General features: G+C 43.2%; 1 protein-coding gene across 4 annotated transcripts in view; it reads left to right on the plus strand.

The window, feature by feature from the left end:
• Positions 1–24426, plus strand: part of LOC144798682 (polycystin-1-like protein 3) — a 1031816-nt gene that overhangs the window by 11863 nt on the left and 995527 nt on the right. For all 4 annotated transcript variants that reach the window (XR_013603613.1, XM_078669668.1, XM_078669669.1 and 1 more), the window contains exon 3: positions 18355–18486. Coding sequence is in view for 3 of the 4 variants with exons in the window: in XM_078669668.1 (XP_078525794.1) it covers positions 18355–18486 (132 nt within the window). In the remaining variant the exon portion in view is untranslated. The remainder of the gene's footprint in view (positions 1–18354; positions 18487–24426) is intronic.

A 24426-nucleotide genomic window follows, 5' to 3' on the forward strand; every position in this document is an offset into this window, starting at 1 on the left:
CATGCCTAAACTCCACCTGTTTCTCACTCTAAAAAACACACACTACCCTAAATACCGCCCTTCTACGACCCATAAAAACCCCTTATCACCGATGAAATTCACCCATCCCTGAACCTTAAAGACCCCTTTCTACAATTAAATTCCAACCATCTGTGAACTTAAATCTTAAAACCGCTCACCACCCTTCACTTCACCCTTTCCTGAACCCTTAAACTCTATCTGCCTATAAACTCCACCCATCCCTGACCCTAAAAATCTCTCAACACCCCTAAACTCCGCCTATCCTTGAACCTTAAAAACACAAAGGAAAGAGCGAAGCCGGACATGAGGAGGAGTGAAACGAATGAAAAGCAAATAAGAGACTAAGAGGCAAAGAGAGAAATAGAGGAAAGGAGAAAGGAAAGAGTGAGGGATGCAAGAAAGGACTGAAGGAATAAAAAGAAGTAAGGAAAGGAGAAGTGATTGAAGAAGGAATGAAACAAAGGGAGTGTCAGGCCCTGTTCGTGGGGACACTGGGCAGACAGGCGCTAATGGGTGGTTGAGATCGTTTACCACTGGTGTCCTAGGGTCCATCTTATTATGGCTCAGCAAACTGACCCAAGTACAGTTCTTTCCACACTTGCCTTTCAGGGTAGTGAGTGCATCAATCACAGTCTTCCCAGGGAGGTAGTGTGGAGCTGAGAACTTAAAGGTTAACCAACAGACACAATAACATTGTCAGACCAGTGCTTATCTTTTACTTAAAAGAACATACTTTAATCTCACAACAAATCTATGTACTACACAGATAAATAGGAGAGCAAGTACAGGATTGCAATCTTGGTTACGATTTTCAGAAAGAACTTCTGGTACCCTCTGTCCCCGCTTTAAGAGATATCCAAAGATCACAGTGACCAGTATGCTATGGGCTTAGATACAAGTGCAGATTATTTCAAATACCCCACTGATCTAATGTGCAACTCAGCTCAATGTCTTTTTACCCCCCATATGTGCAAAACGTCATAACTCCATGTGGCACTCATCAACGACTCCTAGTCTCTCGTTCCAGTTGCAGGTGAAGCACTAATGGTCTTGCATTCTTGCGTACCTCACGTCACAGCAGCAGCTTCACTCTTACGTGTGCCAGAGCCATGCCCTCATGTTGGAACAGGGACTACTGAATGAAGTTGGTATGGCAACTCTTGTCTTTGGCAGTGGCGACTTCCTCAGATGGGTGCAGCCCGGTGCTTAGGTATGGCAGGTGTGGCCTCCAGGCCGAATGATCGGTGATGGATTGTTTTCAGCAGATGTGTCTACTGTGACAATATGAGCTTTTGACACTGTGATGTGGCTCCTTTTCCAGAGGCTGGCAGCAGCACTAGTCTCTCGAGCTCACAGTTGACTGCCATTCAACACAGTGAAACATACTGTTGCATAGTGGTACATTCTGCCTCTGGTGGTATTTGCTTCTGTCTTCCATACTGTTCTGCTCGCCTGCCTGTCTCTCTACAGGATTCTCATGTATCAGTTTGATTCTTTTCAATTGCTCATAGATAATCCACCTGGCTAGATGTTGTGCCTCTTTTAAACCTCTGACGTACAGTGTCTCATGGCTCCTTGCTCAGCTGCACTCATTCTGATATGTATATAGCTCCAACTAATCCACTCTTCGGCTTTTCTTCAAAGGCATTGACTCCCCAAACTGAAATCATATTCAAACTTGATGTAAACCGAGGGCAACCACAGTTTCACTTCTGAAAATGGCTTTGAGGTTGCTGAGCCCACCAGTAATAATTCTGTTAAGCTGAACTCAGATAGAGATCCAGGTTTTGGATAGTTGAACAGCTGTGTCTCACTCTAGCTGGTAGATAGCAGATGTAGGCAAAGCTATTCTGTCCAACAACAAACTTCCAACTTTGTCCAGAAATCTGAGATTCCTTTTGTTAGAAATTGGGTTACTGTATGCCTCTGGTATAAGCCTAGATCAAGCAGTAACAACACTTCTAGTCAGGGCACGGGCAGGCAAACCCTAAACCTGTGTTCACCCTCTGGTAGCTTGGCACAGTGCAGTCAGGCTTAACTTTAGAGGCAGTGTGTAAAGTATTTGTGCAACATTTCAAACAGTAAAACAGTGAAAAAATCAGACAAAATTATTCCACCCGATATTAGATAAATAGCTTGAATTATAATAAATAAAACAAGACCAAAATGACAAACATCCAATTAGTAGAACCGAAGATATTGATTTTTTAAACTGTATAGTGAAAAATAACGACAAAAAGCACTATTGGAGCAATCAGGTCACGCTGAACCGAGAATAAGTCTCAAGTTCAGGTTTACCGCTAAGGAGCGTGGGCCAGGTTCAAGGACCTAGTTGGGCCTGCTGAACAAAATAATAATAATAATAATAATAATTGCATTTGTAGAGCGCCTGGTTACACTGGGACCAGTGTGTCCCCGCGCTAAGGTATCAACCAAAAAAAAACCAGCGACAACAGGGGCCTAGCACAAGATTAGGTTATACCGCAGGGAACAAATGGGTCTTCAAACCTTTCCGAAAAATGGACTCAGATCACTCCAGCCGGAGACTCTGAGGAAGTGTGTTCCACAGCTGAGCCGCCAGATATTGAAAAGAGTGTCCACCCATCCTGGCTCTCTTAATTTTGGGAACGTGCACCTTTCCTTTCCCACTAGATCTTAGCAGTCTAGTCGGTACATAGGGCGTTAGAAAATCATACAAATACGGGGGCCCCTTCCTCTGTAAACTCTGGTGACTAATACACAGGACCTTAAACTTTACTCTCTCCCTAATAGGAAGCCAATGTAGGGAGACCAGAGCCCTTGTAGCTGAGGCTCTCTTTGGAAGCATAAGAACCAGTCTAGCTGCTGCATTCTGGATGCACTGCAATCTCTGCATGCATTTAGCAGTTGCACCCAGATACAGGAGATTGCCATAATACAGGCGAGAAGTCACCAAAGCGTGCATCATGATCTTCCTGGATGCAGTGGGCAGGGCGCCTAGGGTTTTCCATAAATCCCGTAAGATATCCAAACAGGCGCCTGCCACCCGCCTGGTATAGTAATCAAAAGATAACTTGTTGTCCACCCATACCCCAAGGTTCTTCGCTTGTTCACAAGGTATAGGAGTAGGGCCCAAGGTCTGGGGCCACCATGCCAATGACCATACTGATGGAGCCTTCCCTATCACCAACACCTCGCTCTTGCTACCATCCAACTTCAGACAATTATTTGCCATCCACACTGCCAGTTCTTGAAGGCAGGACACAAAGTTGGAGGCAGCACCAGCCCGAGCTTGGGTGAGGGAGACCACAAGCTGAGTGTCATCAGCATAGGATAAGGCATTGATCCCAAATTTATCCGAGATTTTAGCCAGGGGGGCGACATAAAGATTGAACAATGTCGGGCTCAGGGTGGAGCCCTAAGGCACCCCCTGAGTCAGCTTGATGTTCCTGGAGTAATAAGTACCCTGCATGACTTGAAAGCTGCGCTTGGATAAAAAGGATTCCATCCACTTCAAGGCCCCGCCTGCTATTCCACCTCTCTCTAGGTCCTGCAGCAGGGTATGATGTGCAACAGTGTCGAAGGCGGCACTTAAGTCTAAAAGAATTAAGGCCGCTGTCTGCCCTTCGTCCACATACTTCGGAATGGTCTCGATTGAGTACAGCAGGGCAGATTCGGTGGAATGAAGGGCCCGGAAGCCAGACTGAGAAGGATGGAGAAGGTTGTTTTTAAGGATATGTGCTATAAGTTGTGTATTTGCAATCTTCTCCGCAACCATAGCAAAATAAGGGAGCAGGGAGGTGGGGCGCAAGTTGTCAAGTTGATCAGCACTAATGTGAGGTTTCTTTTGTAGAGGGAGCACCACTTCCTCCTTCCATTTTTTAGGGACCACTCCCGAGCTAAAAGACAGCTCTAAGAGATATCTCATAAAAGGCTTGAGTGTGTCCATACTCCCTCTAAGCAGCCTAGGTGTAGCCGGGTCCCTCGGTGAACCCGATTTAATACTGGTGCCTATCTGTTTAAGGGTGTCAGGGGGTCACGAAAAATTTGTGGAGACATTGTACTTCCAAAACATCCACCGGTCCCCCCTCCACTTCCTTGCCAACACGAGCAGACTCAGGAAAGGAGGAGTAAATCTTCTTCACCTTGGCTGCAAAGTACTCGGCAGCTCGATTGCAGGATTCCTCAGATCCGGCAATAGGCGCTGCAATAGAAGCCAGAGAGGATATTTATTTAAAAACCTTAAACAGCTCTTTGGTGGAATTCTCAGCTGTATGAATCCTTTCCTTGAAGTAGGCTGTCTTTGCCTTTCTGATAAGCGAGTGGTAGTTTTTAAGGCTGATTTTATATTCCTCTTCCAAGTGGACTGAGAAAGCTTTCCTCCAATGCCTTTCTAGGCGTTTACAAGCTGATTTAGCAGTTCATAGCTCTTCACCAAACCAGGGAGCTGATTTGCTTCTTTTAGTAGACATTTTTTGTGACCAAGGTGCAGTGCAGTCAAGAGCATCACTAATATGCCTCTCAAGGGCTTCGCAAGCCAGGTGTACATCCAGGCCAGATGGTGATCCGTCCCTTAAGAGGGCCTGATTAAAAGCCCCCTGAGAGAAACCATGCCACTTCCTACTTTTTATACCGATCTTAACTTTCTCCTGTGTCTTAGGCAAGGGCAGCTTTATCATAAATTAAATCAGAAAGTGATCCGACCAAAATGCCGGAAGCGGAGGCTCCACTTCCTGCGCTTCCCAGTTGGCAAAGATAGGGCCAAGTAAATGACCCAACTTATGATTAAAGTAATTGTAGCGTTGCTAATTCCTGGCGCATCTCTTGTGCCCCAGAGTTGAGTGTGTCATCAAAATGCAAGTTTATGTCGCCCAACACCAATAACTATTTGTACCGTAGTGCAGGTTGAATGAGGTAGTCAATTAAGCTAGGTGAGAACCTCAAATAGGGTCCCGGAGGTCTATAGACCAGTAGCCATTTAATGACATAATTAGTGGCTGTCCTGATCGTGAAGAGGCCTGCCTCGCTGTCAGCTATGTCAGCTGGCTCAAGAGAGCACTGATTGTCATGTTTGTAAATGATTGCAATGCCCCCTCCTCTGCCAGACGGTCTATCCACTCTCAGTATCCCATACCCACTAGGGAGTGCCTCCAGAATTTCAGGTGCAGAGTCCGTATCCAACCAAGTCTCGGTAAGAAATAGTGCATCTACTTGACCCTCCGTCAATTGGTCACAGGTCTCAATTCTGTGCTTCCTCAGTGATCTACAATTAATTAGAGATAGCCTGAGTGAGGGGCCTCCCTCCCTATGCTCTACTAGTGCATCCGCCCTAAACGAGCAGTGACTACATCGCCAACTCTTACCCTCTGTCTCTATACTGTGCTTACACTGATCATCCATACTTGGACAGAGTGCGCGAAGCATCTGAGTGCTATAATGGCATCCCAGATCAAAACCAGCAGGGTTTCTGGCCCCTAGCCCCGGTTGGCCGCGGACGGGCGCAGACGGGCTTGCCTTTGGCACGCCGGCGGCGCGCCCGCTGTGCGGCTGCAGAGGCATGCTGAATTTAAATGAGAGCCCTCCCGACAACTAAAACGCTGCCCGCACTAACCGGAAGTACCTGGCTCTGTCTTCCCCGCCCTCAGTGCAACGGTGGAACACCGTGTCGGACCGAGGCAGGAAGACCAGTGATCGAGTGCAGGTAAGAAGGAGATTTACACCCAAAGCTCCTCACACGTTTTTAAAAATAAACACAGAACCCCCAGCAAGTTTAAAAGAGATTCAGTACTGTAAATCCTAATTGCGAAGGGTTTGTGGATCCACGGCGAAGATAAGTCACAGGGGCTGCGGTGTGAAGTCATGATGTGTCAACTGCAAGAATCCTGTCAGCTGGGCTTGCGATGCTAAGCCCGGTGTCGTGGATGCGAGATGCAGCTGAGGCAATGTGTCGGTTCAGATGAGTGGTGAAGCTGTGATGTAGAGTTTTGTCATTTTCGGGGCTCCCGTCGACAAGGGATGCTAGGAGCTTTCGCCAGGGAAAGCTTTGGGCAGCAGCGGTTCTGAAGGCCCAAGCGTCAGCCCCAAGATGCAGGAAGCGGTAGCGATGCAAGTCTTTTCTAATGAGTCCGGTCCATGCAGTGATGTACAGTTCTACTCAGGGGTGCGCCGCTGAGCCGAGGAGATGTGTTGGTTCCACTGGAAAGCATCTTAGGCCTAGTTCCAAGGGTCCAGGACTAGGGTGGTACCACGTGGAAGGGTAGACTTATAGATGACAGAGTCAAGATGCAGGTGTTGGAATCCTGTCATGTCCTTAATGCATCAGATCAGGAGGCCAGCCAGCTAGTCCTTCGAGTCACTCTGGGTTCTGGGGTCAACCGATGCAGGTCCAAGCAAAGCAGAAGTCCAGCAGAGTACCATCCAACAGAGTGGCAGTCCTTCTTCCTGGCCATCCACAGGTCCAGACGTATACTGAAGCGGTGGTATCTGAAGTCCAGTTCTTATATCCAGTGGTGCTTTTGAAGTGGGGGGTACTTCAAAAACAGGCCTTTGAAGTGCAAAGATTTCCTCCATTCCTGCCTTGACTCAAGACTCACTACAGGCAGGTATGCAGTCCTTTGTGTCTTGAGAAGATATTACATGAACGGGAACAAAGATGGGTTTTTAAATTACATACGGATACCCATGGATTGAATGATGACATTCCCTGGGGTGCTTTTGGGTGACTAACTGTGAGGAGTAACAACCAAGTTAAACCGGTGATGTTCTGATAAGTACTTGCTATGTGTAAAAGAAGCAAGGACCCCCTGAGATAGTGGATACTACAAGTCCTAGGTCAGGGAAAAACAGCGTGCAAAATAACAACCATGGCACTTGAAATACGGATTCTATCCGATCAAGTCAATAAATGTAAAGAGGAAGTAGGAGGTCTGTACTCAAATTTTATTATTGACCTTATCTAAAAATAAAACTCATAAAACATACATAATAACTATCAGTTTAGACAGTATCAAATTATTCATAAAATACACAAAACATCCTAAAATGCACAAAACATCATCAATATACAATAAAAAGTAATAACAAATCACAAGTATTTTTAAAAAATATAATGACGCAACAAATGATTGAAAATCACAATATTAAAAAGGTGGCATAACAAATGGTTCTCTACGCGCGTTTCGGCGACCAGCGCCTTCTTCTGGAGTAGCCACGTATCACCTAAAGATCACAAAAAATAAATAAAAGAAAAACAATATTCAAATTGACATACTATAGTTACTAGTATTCATTTCACAATCAATTAAGCAATCAAGATTTAGTACAGTAAACCTACAAAATCGTAACAACATCTTCTTTACAAAAGAGCAACAACGAGTTAGTATAACTCCGTGAAGCCACAATAAAGAGCATTCATCTCTCTATGTACATTTTTGTTTCAGACCTGGAGTGGGCGGGAGGGGGAAGGAAGGGGGAATGGTCAAAGACTGCGAGCCAAGGGTTGACTTCATGATAAAAAAATAAATCAAATACACTAAATGTTGGTTATTTTAGTGACATCAGGCCGGAACATTATTATTTAGGTACGGATGGTCTCCTATATTAAGAAAGGAAAGGGGGAGGGTAAACCAAGGCTAATAACACAATTGGGTTGGTAAACACCAAACTGATTTCTTAAGGCCTCAACATGAAGGCATGAAATTGTTCTGAAAAGTAACAAGTGATGACAGTAAATGATTGCTCTTGTGTTAAAGCGTTTTATATGGCTAAATGCTTGACGCTATAGTACTTACACGTTCTTGCTCAAATTCTGTTATAGCAGCCAATCACACGAATAGATTCTAATTTGATAATGTGTGAAGGGATAAAACACGATAAGCTGAAAGGTAAACGGATATTGATTACGTAACCCCTGTTCCCTAGATGGAAAAAAAGGGCAAACAATGTAAAGATAAAAGATGGAAAAAAGCCACTTAAAGTAACCTTAACCTACTTCGAAGCTGTATTATCTCAGTGATGGCAGAACAAAGAGATGGAGTTCTTACTTAAATAATATTTTACTTTACATGGCAAAAGATGGAATCTTTGTGTATATTAATACATATGGTACCCTACACTAATCGTTTAATGGTACCAGTTTGCCAGAATATAAAGCCTCTGGGAGATTGATAAAAGTGCCGTAAAATGGAATGATATGTATCGGGGTCTGAAATATATAAAATCTAAAGCGTTTCCTTTTAGAGGCAAAGCGCAGCAAAATCATATTACCATAAACGATGTCACTACACTGATCGTTTACTGGTTCCAGATTACTAGAATCTGGGGCATCTAGGAAATTAGTAATGGTGCTTTAAGATGAGATAATCTGTACCGGCATAAGAAAAATATATATTCGAGAACGTTACCTTGTGGAGGCCAAGCGCAACAAATTAATATTATTATAAACAATATAGCCAGACTGCTTCACAGATTTATATTGCTAAACTTGTCTATTAAATAAGGAACGCCGTCAAAAGGATGTAGAAAATAAGGTGCTAACTAATGTTACCTGAATTGATCTTGCTAGGCTGCTTCCTTTATCTGTGTTGTAAAAAGTGTCTATTCTTGGCACTCACACAAATTCTACGAATCAAATATAGATCACATAAAAATGAATGAAGAGAGGCGTTAGAATCAGGTTTGTAACAATATGCTAATCAAAAAAGGAAGCATGAGCTCTATATAATTACCTGTCTGAACTTGTGAGAAAATCTGGCCTCGCTTCCCAGTGTGTGCAATTGATTGCATGTAAAATACTGCAAACAACAAGAACGATATGTTAATTCACAAGTTCACGCTTGATTATAACCTAGTCTGAGATGGATTAGAAACTCATAAGTTGTTTACAAAACCTACCTTAAAATAATAAAATGTTGCATGAAATGTGGCAGGGAAGTCTTCCTGATGTGGAGAAACTTCTTTCATTCCATCTGATGCCAGCAACATTGCATACGGAAAAACAAAAACAATAAAGTGTGCTTTTGTGAAAAACCGAAAATAGCGAAATAATTATATTTATGCACGGCAGTTTCCTTAGAACTAAATACTGCCTGCTAGCAAGAACGGTGTCCTGAACAATCACCCTAGGAAACGTTTCTAAAGTCTGTAAAACTGGGAACAAGGCACGTGATTCTAGGCTGCTGATAACACGGGCAGCCGTTTGTCAGAAATGACAGTTATTTAAGTACTGCATCTGAAACAATTTCCTCAATTCTGTTAAAAAACAGGAGAGAACAAGGACTAACAAAATAATTATATTTATGCACGGCAGTTTTCTCAAGGCCAAATGCTGCCTGCTAACAAAAAACGGTGTCCTGAACACTCACCTAAGGGAACGTTTCTGAAGTTGATAAAGCTGGGAGCGAAGCACGAAAATCCTGGGCTGCTGATAACACGAGCAGCCGTTTGTTGGAAATGCCGGGTATTTAAGCACTCCATCTGAAATGATTTCAGGTGCATTTTCCCATCAATTGAAGGAGCGAGCAAGCCCCTCCAAAGTGTAAGGGAAAGCGCCAAGGGACTCACGATAAGTCTGAGCTAAAAAGAGGACTACACAAGGTAACCTCGACGCCATACTAGTGGAGCATATACGATTCTCTAAGATAATGGAAAAGTGCAAAGGACTATCAATAGATGTAAATATACTGTCAATTATAACTGGTAAAGAACTAAATATGTGGCATAACAATATTATTTCAAGGGAAATCTAATGAAAATCTAACTAGCAAGTTTCAACGAATTTAGAAACATTTCTTTATCGTGCTATAAATGTGGAGTTTGAGACGATGGGCTTTCCATCAAAACAAATAAGGGACTTAAGATGTTGTATGACAGTATTGTTTTGGGTGGAAATCCAAATCGCAATTTACCACGGGTATAAGAACCATGATTATCGCGTTATAATTGTGGGGTTTGGGGCGATGAGCTCTCCATCAAAACAAACAAGGGACTAAATATCTAGTATGAAAGTATTGTTGAAGTGGAGCACCAGATGGCAAGTTTCCATGAGTATAAGGAACATGATTGTCACATTATGGATAACGGGAGAAAAGCTATGTGATAAATAGGATACAGGACTGGGAGAATGATGGCTAAAAAAATGTGATGGACTAAGTAAGTAACGGACTAAAAAAGTGATCAGCTAACATAAGGCATTTTCCCAAGGTATCTCACTGTTCAAACCTAGCCGAAAAGTATCAAAAACAAAAATCCAGTAAACTTCTCTCTTTCTTCTTATTGCAGCTCCACCTTTGGAGTCAGGTGTGTGGATTTTTTCCAGTACACGCCATTTGAAATCTTCTGGTCCATGGTTCAAATCCACAAAATGCTTAACCATAGGTGCAGTTGTTTTCCTAGTTTGAATAGCAGAACGATGTTCAGTCAGACGAGTTTGTACCATTCGTGACTTTTCACCTATATACCCTAGGTGGCATGGGCATTGTATGAAATAGACAACATTTGTCGATTTACAATTCCACATTTCTCTTGATTTTGTAGTATGCCCATTGTGACCCAACTCGTCCCCTGCAATGATATTTTTGCAGGATATGCAGGTTGAACAAGGCAATGTTCCTCTAATGGGGTTATTAGTCAGAATTTACCTTTGTGCAAAATTCTGGCTGTCAGCCTGACCAGAGAAACGTGAGTGCACAATGAAATCTTTAATATTCTTATTACGCTTGTGGGCAAATAATGGCTTTTCTAACTTTGTCTCCACAGTACAATTACTATTCAGAATGTGCCAACTTGAACTTATGACCTGTTTTACTTTCGCGTTAACCGATGAATGTTTGGTAATGCAAACCACTTGTTTGTTTTCCTTGGAGGATTTATTTCTTAACAGACAATCGCAATCGTAAAATCGGGCTCTTTTATATGAGTTCCTCACCAGCCGGTGGGGATAACCTCTGTCTATAAATTTTGATCTCATGATCAGAGCCTGTCTATCAAAGTCGACTAGGTCAGTACAATTCCGTCGCACCCGCAAGAACTGCGAGAAAGGAATGCTATCCTTCTGTGTTCTGGGGTGGAAACTTTTGTAATGCAAGAGTGTGTTCCTTGCAGTGGGTTTTACATGCAGGTCAACTTTGAGTTCACCTTGGTCTGATATTATTACAATATCTAAAAATTCAACTCTTTCAGAACTCACATGAGTGGTGAAGCGCAGGTTGGGATCTGCTTCATTAATCCATGAAGTAAATTCACATAGGGTCTCTCTCCCATCAGTCCAGACAAAGAAAATATCGTCAATATATCTGGACCAATGGGAGACAGACTCGAAAAAAGGGGCCACTTCATTATGGATATATCTTCTCTCAAAATCCGCCATATAAATATTCGCAATTGAAGGGGCCACTGAGGCCCCCATACTCACTCCTTTGATTTGGCGATAAATATAGGGCCCGAATCCAAAAATATTGTCAGTTAGCACGATCCTCAAGCATGCCAAAAGGAAGGTAGATGGACATTGAATTTGATGTTCCTCAATAAACCATGTGGTGGTTTCCATGGCTCCAGCAATAGGTATGTTGCTGTATAGGGATTCTACATCCATTGTTACTAATAAGTCATGTGCCGGGTTGAACTTTAAGCCTTCAACTTTAGAGATCATATGCCCTGTATCTCGTACATATGACTTAATCTTAGGAATATGGGGACGCAAAAAACTGTCCACATATTTGGACAAGGGTTCTGTTATTGTCCCTATAGTAGAAACTATAGGGCGGTATGGAGGATTACTTTGGTTTTTATGTATTTTGGGTAATCCGTATACACATGCCGTTTTACCCTGATTGTGGTTTAGAAAATCATATTCCTTATTCGAGATATCTCCATTTTCAAGTGCTTGATTTGTTAGAAGTCGTATTTCTTTCGAAAGATTCAAGTATCTTTACATTGTTTGCCCTTTTTTTCCATCTAGGGAACAGGGGTTACGTAATCAATATCCGTTTACCTTTCAGCTTATCGTGTTTTATCCCTTCACACATTATCAAATTAGAATCTATTCGTGTGATTGGCTGCTATAACGGAATTTGAGCAAGAACGTGTAAGTACTATAGCGTCAAGCTTTTAGCCATATAAAACGCTTTAACACAAGAGCAATCATTTACTGTCATCACTTGTTACTTTTCAGAACAATTTCATGTCTTCATGTTGAGGCCTTAAGAAATCAGTTTGGTGTTTACCAACCCAATTGTGTTATTAGCCTTGGTTTACCCTCCCCCTTTCCTTTCTTAATATAGGAGACCATCCGTACCTAAATAATAATGTTCCGGCCTGATGTCACTAAAATAACCAACATTTAGTGTATTTGATTTATTTTTTTATCATGAAGTCAACCCTTGGCTCGCAGTCTTTGACCATTCCCCCTTCCTTCCCCCTCCCGCCCACTCCAGGTCTGAAACAAAAATGTACATAGAGAGATGAATGCTCTTTATTGTGGCTTCACGGAGTTATACTAACTCGTTGTTGCTCTTTTGTAAAGAAGATGTTGTTACGATTTTGTAGGTTTACTGTACTAAATCTTGATTGCTTAATTGATTGTGAAATGAATACTAGTAACTATAGTATGTCAATTTGAATATTGTTTTTCTTTTATTTATTTTTTGTGATCTTTAGGTGATACGTGGCTACTCCAGAAGAAGGCGCTGGTCGCCGAAACGCGCGTAGAGAACCATTTGTTATGCCACCTTTTTAATATTGTGATTTTCAATCATTTGTTGCGTCATTATATTTTAAAAAAATACTTGTGATTTGTTATTACTTTTTATTGTATATTGATGATGTTTTGTGCATTTTAGGATGTTTTGTGTATTTTATGAATAATTTGATACTGTCTAAACTGATAGTTATTATGTATGTTTTATGAGTTTTATTTTTAGATAAGGTCAATAATAAAATTTGAGTACAGACCTCCTACTTCCTCTTTACATTTATTGATTTGATCGGATAGAATCCGTATTTCAAGTGCCATGGTTGTTATTTTGCACGCTGATAAGTACTTGCCTCATGACTCAACAACATACCTAAAATGACCCATAATCAGACTCTGCCTGCCTAGAAACATAGAATGAAGAGTTCTATAATATATATCTACAGATAGGTTTATGCTTGACATAATCCCTTCATTTCGGGGTAACATCAGAAACCCCAAGTAACTGTCATAAAAATTATTGTCATAAGAATTCTGGATAAAAAATAAAATAAAAAAGACCATTGGGGTATTTTGATGCGTTTTTTTTAATAAACTGTCCCTAAAATCCAGAACCGAGTAAGTGGTGCCTTTTACCAAAAACATTAACAGAACGTGATGCTTCGTGTGAAGACCGTCGCGTCACACCGATTTTGTCAACATCATTATTGTACACAGTCTCGGCATACACCCAAGATGGCCGCCATTGAGACTTGGTCTAGTCTCTAAACCACTAACCCGGAAATGCGGTCTCCGTAAAAACAGTCCTCGAGGAACCAGCGTTAAGATGCGGTCCGGAGGGGAACGAGTAGGTAATGCAGTGCGGTTTCACCAGTAAGGAAGTAAGTACGAGGCCCGATTATTCTGGAGAGGGTCCCGTTTTCGGACATTGTTTGGTACTCGATAGAGCACGAACTTGAATTGAAATACGCTATCTTCTATTTTTAATTCAACAGCAATGCTTCCATGAGGTGATCCTGCCCCCTACCTAAGACCATGAAGTGCTATTAAGCACCGCAATATGTAAATACCTTTTTAGCCATGAATACATCTATGTTTTGTGTGTCTTGTCTACAGTCACATTAAGTCCTGTGTTATTTATGTGTGTGAATTCACATCCACCTAATTATTCAAGCATGCACTGAACTGGCAAACCTGCACGCACCAGTATGGTGCAGACGGGACACTTACAACCCGAAAACAAGGCGTGAATTGAATGTGTGATACCCTCCTGTCTTGGAGGGTGAATCTTGTTTCTAATCATGTGTTCTTTTTACAGAAACAAAGAAAAGTACAATCGTATGTATAATACGCATGTTTTATTATTAACAGCGTTTAATAATTTTATAGTTTACACACCACATTAGTGAAACATAGGAGTGGTAAATACAGGGCGGGCCCCTGTATGGTCCTGACGAAAAGCTTGGGGAGCTTGAAACATGTTGACCACACACTGATTTAGCCCCAATTAAAGGCTAAGTTGCAGTGTTAACCCCATTTTAATATACCAGTCTAGGAGCAAAATAAATTTGTTGAGGCCCACTAGCACGGTATTTTTAACAGTCACTCACACCCACTCTTCCACTATCTAACCTTTGCACCACACATAGTCTTTTTCACGATTACAGTGCTCCTGCGTAGTTCGCTAGTCGCAGCACGCCCCTTTTTGCAGAGAACTGGGAGGGCCCCAATGATGAAGCATGTCACCGTGGGGAAACCCCGGTGAGTGAGGGGACACTAGAAAGAAATATTTCTTTCTATATTGGTCTGTACTGAAAAATTTGATCAGTGACCAACACACAAACTAGGTCTCTGAATCCGATACTTTGGATTCCTATTTTTTCTGCCCTTTGTGTTTGGACAGGACACAGCCTATTCATGTGTAAGTGAGGCTCTGCCCAGCTCCTCCCTCCTATCCTGACAGAGATTGCCCATTGAGACACACCTAAGCACCCATTGTGTGTGGCTGTCTAGGAGGAATACACAAAACCCAATTGCCAACTACACCCAGTCATATGATCATAGACAGGCCACTGGCATCAAATAGTATAAGCAAAATATGCCAACTTTCTAAAAGTTGCATTTCAGAATGGCAATTTAAAATCCGACTTCACCATTAGTTTGGATTTTAAATTGTGATTCCAGGGTCATCAGTCTTGAAGGGTTTATCTTTTCTCAATTAGAAATTACACTTATAAAATATAATAAGGTAATCTCAATGTTATCCTATAGGAGAGATAGGCATTGCAATAGTGACAAATGAATCTGAGAATTTTTGACTACCAGGGCATTTAAAACTTAAAGTAAATGTCCTGCATTTTAAATACAGTGCACTCTGCTCTCAGTGTTGTCCAGTGCCTACTTAGGGGTGACTTATATGTATAAGAAGGGAAGGGTTGGGCCTGGCAAAAGTCTTTTTGCCAGGTCGAAATGGCAGTTTAAACTACACTCAGGCTCTGGAATAGCAGGCTTGAGACATGATTAGAGGACTGAAGACTTTCTAGTAGTATTTAATTTACTGGTCCTGGGCACATATAATGCGCTTTACTAGGGACTTATAGGTAAATAAAAAATGCCAATTATTATTATTGGTTGTGAGCCGATATTGCCATGTTTAGAGGAGACAGCACAAATGCTCAGAGTCCTCTGATGAATTCAATAAAAGGGGGATAAGGAAGGCAAGAAAGTTTGGGGATGGCCCTGCAGGAAGGGCCATTTCCAACACCTTCTTTTTCAGTCCGTCTCTTGTCCTAACTCCCCCAGTCAAAAAAGTTATACCGAACAGCTTTTATTTCTGTAAGATATTGTGCAAAATCACACTAGGCATTCCTTTAAGATGATCTAAAACTGGGGTCCAGTCTTGACAGCTAAAGTATATACTTAATCTTCTGCAAGTCTGCCTAGTGCTTAAACACTCCTTGAAATCATTGTGCAATTAATAAATACAAAATCCATTTATTTCTGTGTGTTCGATATTCTGCCAGGTTATGTTAATTTGATACTGATAATCCTAATTCAATACTGATGAATTTTCACTTTTGTGCTTTTCTCTCATTCGCTTGCTCCGTTTGTGTTTGATTTTCAGACATCATAAGTTACAATAGCTATGTATTTGGGCATGTTTCTATTGTAGGCCCATTTTTGTTAGGGACCTGAGGATCAAGTTGTCTGTGTAGAACACACAGCTAATCTTTGTAATGTCTACTAGTAGTCAAGGCCTAGTGATTCTTCTGAGGTGATTGCCGGTTGTTCATGTTTAAGTTAAGTAGTATGAGAGTAAGGCAGCTGATGTAAGCAATACTTTTGTTCAAGGTTGTAACAAACAGTAAATTTAACCTTCTCAACTGGTACACCATTAAGTGCAGTCGACCTGTCCACCACCATTCTCTATTTGACCAGTAGTAGAACCCTCAACAATATAAGAATGCTCTGCATGCCAGGTCCAAACTCCAACCTTCTACCCTTTAAAGTTGAAGTCAACCACAATAGCAGCTTTTGTTTCACCTCTGGGTTGTTTGAAGAGGGCTGTCCATGTCTTATTTGTTGTGCTACCTTCTGTCTGGTGGTGCATTTTGTTGATGCAAAGATATTCCATGTTTGTGGATGTCTGGGATTTTGCCCGTCTGACCACGTTTTTGGGGAATATCCTGAGTTAAGTGACATGATGAATAGTGATTGAAGTTTGAGGATGCTATTTCAATTTTTTAATTGTGATCAGGGCCTGCTTTAGCGCTGGTGGCGCCCAGTGCGACAATCATTTTTGGAGCACTTTCACCAATGACCTCTACAGATTCCATTACTACCACCCTTCAACAATGCCCCTCATCTCTCCATAACCCTTCTCTCACATACATTTCATATGTTTTTGGACACTGGTTGGAGTTGGCTTCACTAATAGGAATGTATAGCTACTCAAATAAAACCTGTTTTAATTAGGAATAGATCAATCTGGGGGAAAACATAACATCCTAACCTTAATTATGCAGTCTGCATGCAACTCTTTGATGCCAGTTCATAAGTCACTGTTCTATATTAGGATTTTAACTTACGAACTTCTTAACAAAAGGTTATCTTTGACAAAAGTAGTAACCCACTGAGCTATCCACATAAAAACAGTTCTGTGATCTGCATGGTACTGTTCTTTGCAGCAAGCATCGTAACCCTCTGCGCTACTTTGAGACAAACTGCCACTAAACATAACTCCATCTGTCCCCAGCAGGAACATTATTATCAAGTTGTCTTGACATTTTTATTGCTGCCTGAAAACTGCTGCACCCACAAGGAACTCTGCAGCTGGTTCTTTTAAAACCGTATGTTATTTTGAGAAAGACATCATTGTGTATTTCTTGAAATATTAGGGACTTGAAAGGCAGGACCCAGCAGGTTCTTGTTTCTAAATACTGCTAGTGCTGAACACCTACCCCACTAAAGCCTCGACTCACACACACGTGCACATAAATATTCTCCCTCTCTCTCTCTCTCTCTCTCTCTCTCTCTCTCTCTCTCTCTCGGGACATAGAGATTATTGGTGTTCTGTAAACAGGACAGCACCTCTCTTGTAATGTTTATTCAACGCTAAACCACTATCAAGAAATTGAGTGCTGCTGGAGCCACCCACACACATTAGCCACTGTTTTTAGCTGAGGATATTGCTCCACAAGATGGTTTCTCTTCCTTTGGGAGGTGCGTATTTTATTTCTGTATCACATCTTCCAGTAAGATCTCTTCCCCTAACAACATTTGGAAAATGTGACTTTCTCACTTGATGGATGTGGAAGATCTCCTTGGTGTAATTGAGAGATTCATAATACACAAGTGTTAATGGCTGCTTATTGATGAACAGTACAAGGATGATGTAATGAGCTTCTTTTAACTAAAGTTAGTTATGTAAAAGGTTTCTTTGTGGTGCGTGTTTCTTGATTGAGGTTTGAAGCAGCTGACGGTTGCCCCAGTGTAGTGGTAGCCATTTAACTTGACACTGGAGTAGCTGTCATGTGCCCTGGTCCTTATTCACTCACATCATTCTGTGGGAGGAAGAGGACTGAAGCAATTCCCAGCTGTCTGGATGCCCTGTTTGCAACTGTGAACAGGACACTGGGGCAGCTACTATCTGCCCCAATTCTTCTCATCACAAAAGAGGGTGTGTGAGAATGCGGACTAGGGCAGTTAACAGCTCAGTTGGGCGGATCCATGAGAGGTTACATGTAAGCTTTCCAGGACCCACAACCCTCCCCAGATTTTGGGCAAAGCAAAGAGTAAAAGTGTGAATTGCCGCCACCTGACTTGTGGGCAAGATCAGAGGGGATTAGATAATAGGATGCAACAAGGGTCAGCACAATCCTCTCAGCCCTTGTGAAAGGCTGGGATGGGGGTAGGGACCCCAACTCTCCCCCCATGCAAAACCTTTAGATAGAAATTCCCATAAATTCGCATGCAAACCAGTTATACCACTAATTTTGCTTATGTTTTGTATGGGTTGGTCAGAGTGGGACAAGATATTGAAAATGGAAAACTGGTTTTCCCTATAGACTTTGACCACAGAGGTAATAATGCCTCTCGGAGGGCGTGTGTGTGTGTAGGCATATATTTTTTTATGCATTATACTCTACCTTTTAATTTACTGACAGGCAACTGAACAGCTGATTACTGAATTTAGCGATATTGCTGTAAGTGTGAGATCGGTGTCTGCGATTCAGCAAGCTGCCGGGATCCTGCAAAATCTGACAATCAATTCACAGGATCTGTCCCCTGATGCACAGGTAGTGTATACTAAGGTACCATATAGATAGAAAGCCGGAATCTGATTTGTGTTTAACCTCCATGGCATATTCTTTTCTTAATCTGATAACCTCCCCTCTATCACTTTTTTTTCTACTTAGGGCTGTTTTCAGTTTTGTATAAGCTTTTGTGCAGGCCGGACTGAACCAGCCTTTTTTAGCTCTAATTGTTTGTTTACTTGTTCTGGTAAGTTCCTTTTTTATATTTTGAGAGATATTATTGAAGCTGACCAAGACCTCTCTGGGATTGATGCTTAAGTTTAGGCAGTTTAATATATCGGTTTGATTTTGCCTAAATAATTTGGCAGTTACAGCTCCTTTATCTATGTTTCCCCATTTTAGTGTGAACCCGTTCGTGGATCCTAGTTCTAGCTCTTGCTGATCTAGGATACTCATTAGGAGAGGAGATTTATTGGAATGTAGATCTCGTATAACAATGGCACTTGGAAAGTGATCACTCAGTGGATTTTTAACTACGTCGAATGAAACGATGTTAGGGCCTTTCCATGATGAGATCAGGATATAATCTATTAGGCTCGACAGGCCTCTACCATTAAATGTTGGCGAGAAAGGTACTGGGAGAGGCTTTATTTCATTAGCAAAACCCAGCTCCAATTCTGTCATGATCTCATTCATTTTCTCACCCTCAGTGGAGTGCAAAAAATGTGTTATTCCGTTACCTGCATCGTCTTCTATTCCACATCCATCTGTGTTATTAGTTCTACATAGATGGAGATTGAAATCGCCACCCCACAGTATAGTACATGTCTGTTTAACATGGCATACTCTCAAGTCTTGGAGGGCTAGGGAAATCTCAGAGAGGATATTTATCAGATCGACCATATTCAGATTATTATAGAAGTTTACTATGGCATATACATTTTGTTTGGTTCTTTTAAGAAGTATTAGGTGGTAGTTTTCTTCCAATTTTAAAGAGGAAATATTCTCACATTGTAAGGTGTTTGCTATGTAAGTAATTAAGCCACCCTTACTTCTTCCAGATGATGATTTTTTTACTGGAGAGAAAAAAGTCTTGTAACCTATTATATGTAAAGGATCAGGAGCCCATGTTTCCTGAAGGCAGATGATATTGCTCAAGTTAACCTGATTCAGGAAAAAAGGGTTTGTCTGTTTAGCAGAAAGACCAGCTATATTCCAAAACGTGAGATGAATTAGAGAAATGGGCAAACTTGACTTAGAGGGTATTGGTGTATTTGTTGAATTAGATGTGATACTCAAATTTGAATAAGGTGGAGTTGAGTTGGCCGAAACATTCTGACTGTGTGGCAGGGGAGTATTAAAAGTGTGCTTGCTTAGAGGAAGTATTATATTTTTGTCCTCAGCAGCTGGAATGCTAGATATTTGTGTTTTTCCGTTGTTTTCACTGTGTCCCTCCATTGCTTTTGGCTGATCAAAAGTCAGTCAGTCGTTAAAATCCAGGCCAGACAATGCACTGAATCTATTATACGTCGGGATATTATAAGAGTTGCCTGGTGGAGCAACTCCTCGTTGCCTTGTTGCCAGCGAGGATCTCTATACTCATGGTTTGGCGTTGTTGACAAGTAGGGATGGGTAGTCGGGTGTGCACGAGTTGGGCCCTGAGACCATTGTACGGGGCCACTAGGATAATTGAAATTTGAATTTTGGTAGAAAAAAGGTGTATTATTTTCCGGTAGGAAATGCTGATCATGGAAAGAAGTGATCTGATTTGTTGCCACAGATGGTTGAGTGGAAATCAGATGTCTGTAGAAATACCCCAGGGGAAGAAGGGTGGTATTAAATTCCCAAGTGGAGGGAGGAGGTGCCCTGGCCAGGGTCTTTTCAGCCCATGTCGGGTTTTTAAAAGTAACAGTTATGCAGTCCCCCTCGAATGTTTTCCTTAGAGGGCCTATCCATCCTGCTCTCTGGGTGCGAGTGATTTCTCCAAAGCTTTCCGTTGGAAAGCTGCAGTTGTTAATCAGCCAGTGTAGCGTCTTGTTTTTAAGGAGGAAGGAGTCTCGTCCTGGTCATTTCTGAGTTTCGGGACATTGCCCAGGACCAGCTCATATGCACCACACTCAGGTGGCAGGTTTATACGAGAAGGTATCTGCCTCGAGTTGTACGGGAGGTCTTGAGTTGCCCGAGGCCTTTGGAATATTGGGAACGTGTCACTACGTTGGTTTGGTGTTTTTTTGCCACTTTGAGACAATGTTTGTAATTTCTCGGCCTGGGTACTTGTGTGTTGGCTATTTGTGTCAATTCTAGGAATTGGGCTACTAATTGAGGCATGTTTTTTTGTAGCCATTATTTTGCTTGAAGATGGGGCAGGTTTTAATTTAAGCGACGGATCGAGGGCTGGGGAGTCCTTTGATATGGGTGGTGTAGGGTTACTAGCACTTATCTTTAAGCTGGTGGTGGCTGCCGAAACAACGCTATCAGCTTTTTTATTATAGGCTGTGATTTCTTCTAGTTGTTTCTCAATGCGGGCGAGCCTGGATTCAATTGGTGACATAAAGATACTTAAAAGGTCACCAAATCTTTCCACTAGTTGATCATTTCCTATAGTAGTTTCGGGCTTATCTGTACTCGCCGGTTGGTTCTCATGAGTAACTTTACTTGATGTATCTCTGGGTATGTTAGATCCCCTAGCGTTTAAATGGTTATTATTGCCTTTCCTATGTTGCCCTTTTGGCAAAATGTGTTTTTTAACAGCAGGACGGTTAAAATGAGTTGGTTGCTTTGTTTGCTTTCTAATGGCACCTTTTTGCCGATCTTTAGAATGCTTATCATTATTTTCATCTATAATCTCCGGTGTGAAGTCTATTTGTAAATCTGGCGTTCTCTCTAGTTCACTGCATGTATCAAGATCTGAGTCATTTAAAGGATTTGTGGCCGATAAATTGACCACGTTAGGTATGGTTTGAGGGTAAGGTCGAATTTCATGAGTGGGATCTATTTGTGTGTTACTGTCTGTATTTCTCGGTCTTACTGGGGTTGTCGCAGTCATTATAGATCCAAGAGAAGAGCGTTTCGCATTTTCTAAGTCTAAGGAGACCCTATGCTCAAGAATTGAAATGCTAAGGTCAATGGCGTCATTTGTCCTTTTTATAAAGCTGTCTATTGGACCAATAACGGTAGCCCCCCCAGCCGCTGTCTTACTTCTGCTACTTCTAGTGGACATGCTAGAGCAGTTTTTAATTTGTCTTTGCCTAAATCAGGTACTTCTAGTTGCCAAATATCCCTCAGCAAAACCACTTGGTAGTTATTAATTACAAAGTATCAGTAAGAGATCAGATGAAAGTCTTATAGAAAAAGTCGGAGAAAGTCTTACTTGCTGTAGGGGGCAGTTTGTTAGGGGGGTGGACCCAACCCGACCTCCTCGTCCTCTGAGGGCCTCAGAGGGCCCGCCCTTTGCCCGGGCTTCGCCCCGGGCGCTCCCGCGCAGCGGGATTCTCAAATACTTATATACGTTGGACCGTTGAAGTAAGGGTGGGGCGGGGCGGTCAGGGAGAGCGGGCCAGGTGTGGCGGCCTCGGGGTTGCCGGGACTCCTGGGATATTGAGTCCCGGTCCCAGCGCTCGCAGCCCTGCAGCCCTGTCAGACACCCAAGTTGGCTCCCAGAGTCCGGTGATTACAGCAGCAACGATGCGGGACCCGCGGAGCGGGTTCCGTGAGAAGTAAAGGTTTTTCTCCGTGAAAATGGCAGCAAAAGTCTCTGTTGGCGTCCCACGCTCCAGGCGGCAGGCAGAGCTTTAAGTGAGGTAAGGGTGGGGCGGGGCGGTCAGGGAGAGCGGGCCAGGTGTGGCGGCCTCGGGGTTGCCGGGACTCCTGGGATATTGAGTCCCGGTCCCAGCGCTTGCAGCCCTGCAGCCCTGTCAGACACCCAAGTTGGCTCCCAAAGTCCGGTGATTACAGCAGCAACGATGCGGGACCCGCGGAGCGGATTCCGCGAGAAGTAAAGGTTTTCCTCCGTGGAAATGGCAGCAAAAGTCTCTGTTGGCGATACTTAGTCAGAATACGTTAAGTTGCACAATTTACGGTTAGGCCCTTGGGGCAAAGCAAACCATATATTAAGAAAGTGGTTAAGTACCACGTCACGAGAAAAGGGAAGGCTTAGGGCCTAGGGAATCGCTGGGGCTACACTATCTGAACCTTAGTTTAGAAGTAGGAGGCCCACGGGCGGCGCGTGCAGTGTCTTTACACACACACGGGAGTCAATGCAAAGTCAATGGGAACTTCGAAGTTAGATTTAGAAGGATTTAGGACACTTCCGGTTTAGCTAGGAGGAAATCACTATAGACTTAGACACTTGGATAGTCAATACCCTTGGGAGCACCGAAGTACTCGCGTTACCTCACCCACGGACGGCGGCTGCATAGGTGTGAAGATGTGTCGGGTTTCATCGTTGAATCCTGTGGAGCCTTGAAGAAAGATGCTGCAGGTGATCAGGAGGAAGATGTCCGGGTGGATCCAAGGGTGGATCGAAGATGTAGAAGACCTGAAAGCAGAGGGGACAGAGTCTAGGTCACTAGCCAGTGACCGGATGGAACCAGGATGGAACTAGACGATGTCGAGGAGCAATCAGGTGCTGTCTTGAAGCTTGTCTTTGCAGCCACGGGGACCAGGAAGCGTCGACGACGACCAGGTGCTGGAGACGAGCTGTCCCACAAAGGTTCTCGCAGATGGAGGGGTCGACTTCCGGATTGGAGTCAACAAGCCTTGGCAAAGGCAACCCACGCAGGATACAACAAAGGCTTCTGGTGCAAACCCGCAAGGTCTGGGGTGCCTCACCTTTGCAGGGAAGCAAGGGCCAGTCTGGAGCAACCAGACCAGTGAGGTGGTTCAAAAGGATTGTCGTCACAGAGGCTACTAACCAGTGGGCCAGCAACCGGACAACGCGCCGAGCAGAACAAAAGCAGAAGGGCCCCACGCAGAACTCGTGGAGTGTGGCAGGCTGATCTTCGTTGCAGATGGAGCTCAGGATCGGGGCTTCTCAATCCCCAGTGCACAGCTTCTAGGGTACCTCAGGAGCTGCACAGGTAGCAAGTTGCAGGCTTTCCAAGATGTCCGGTCCCACGTGTCTCGTCGCCTCCACGGATCTCAGCTATGCTGCAGTCGTGAAGAGAGGGTCAGAGAGGTCTGGAAGTCTGGGTCTTGTCAGGGTCTGTGCTCGGGTTCCGGCGGGAACGTCGACAAAGCAAGCCGTTGATTTGCTGGATGGTGCCTGGTTGCCCAGGGTGGTCCCTCCTTGGCCACAAGGGAGATTCTTCAGTCTTCAGCTTCAGCAGAATGTCAAAGGTCCAGAGTTTCGTGTCAAAGTTTCAAGTCAGGATTAATCTGAAGTCTCAGGACTCAGCTCCTACCTTTATACAACTAAAAGGGGCTGGATTACTTTCTAGGTCCCTCCTGTGGGTGGGACCAGGAAGGGAGGTGGTTACACCCCCTTTACTTTGTCCAGTTTCGCGCCAGAGCTGGGGCTGGAGTGCCCCAGCAACCGGTTTGAACCGGGGTCTGCATGGAGCGCCTAGGGTGCTCCAGGCAGTGTCTCGTTCTATTCAGCCCTCCCTGTCCCAATACACAAAGTCCTGTCTGGGGTGGTGCTCGCACCTCCCCAGGCAGGAAACCTATTGTCCAAACCTCCGTGACTGGAAGGACTCCCAGCAGCAGGAGGTCAGACTTGTGTCGGTGGCAGCAGCGTCCATTTTGTGACGCTGGGGCTCTGGTTAACTTTTAACCGGGATAGTCAGCAACAACATGTCTTCTCCCTCTAGAAGGGTGGAATGCTACCCCCGTTGCCAGAATTGGCGAGGGGGTAGTATTCCAAAGTGTATGACACCTTACACTACATGTTTGGATAAAGCCAAACCAAAGTTAGCATTAACCGCGAGGATTATAATGCACTTAAGAGTATATGGTATGGCGACATCATAGAACAGCTATAAG

This window comes from Lissotriton helveticus, chromosome 12 (genome assembly GCF_964261635.1).
Source record: "Lissotriton helveticus chromosome 12, aLisHel1.1, whole genome shotgun sequence".
Taxonomy (NCBI): domain Eukaryota; kingdom Metazoa; phylum Chordata; class Amphibia; order Caudata; family Salamandridae; genus Lissotriton; species Lissotriton helveticus.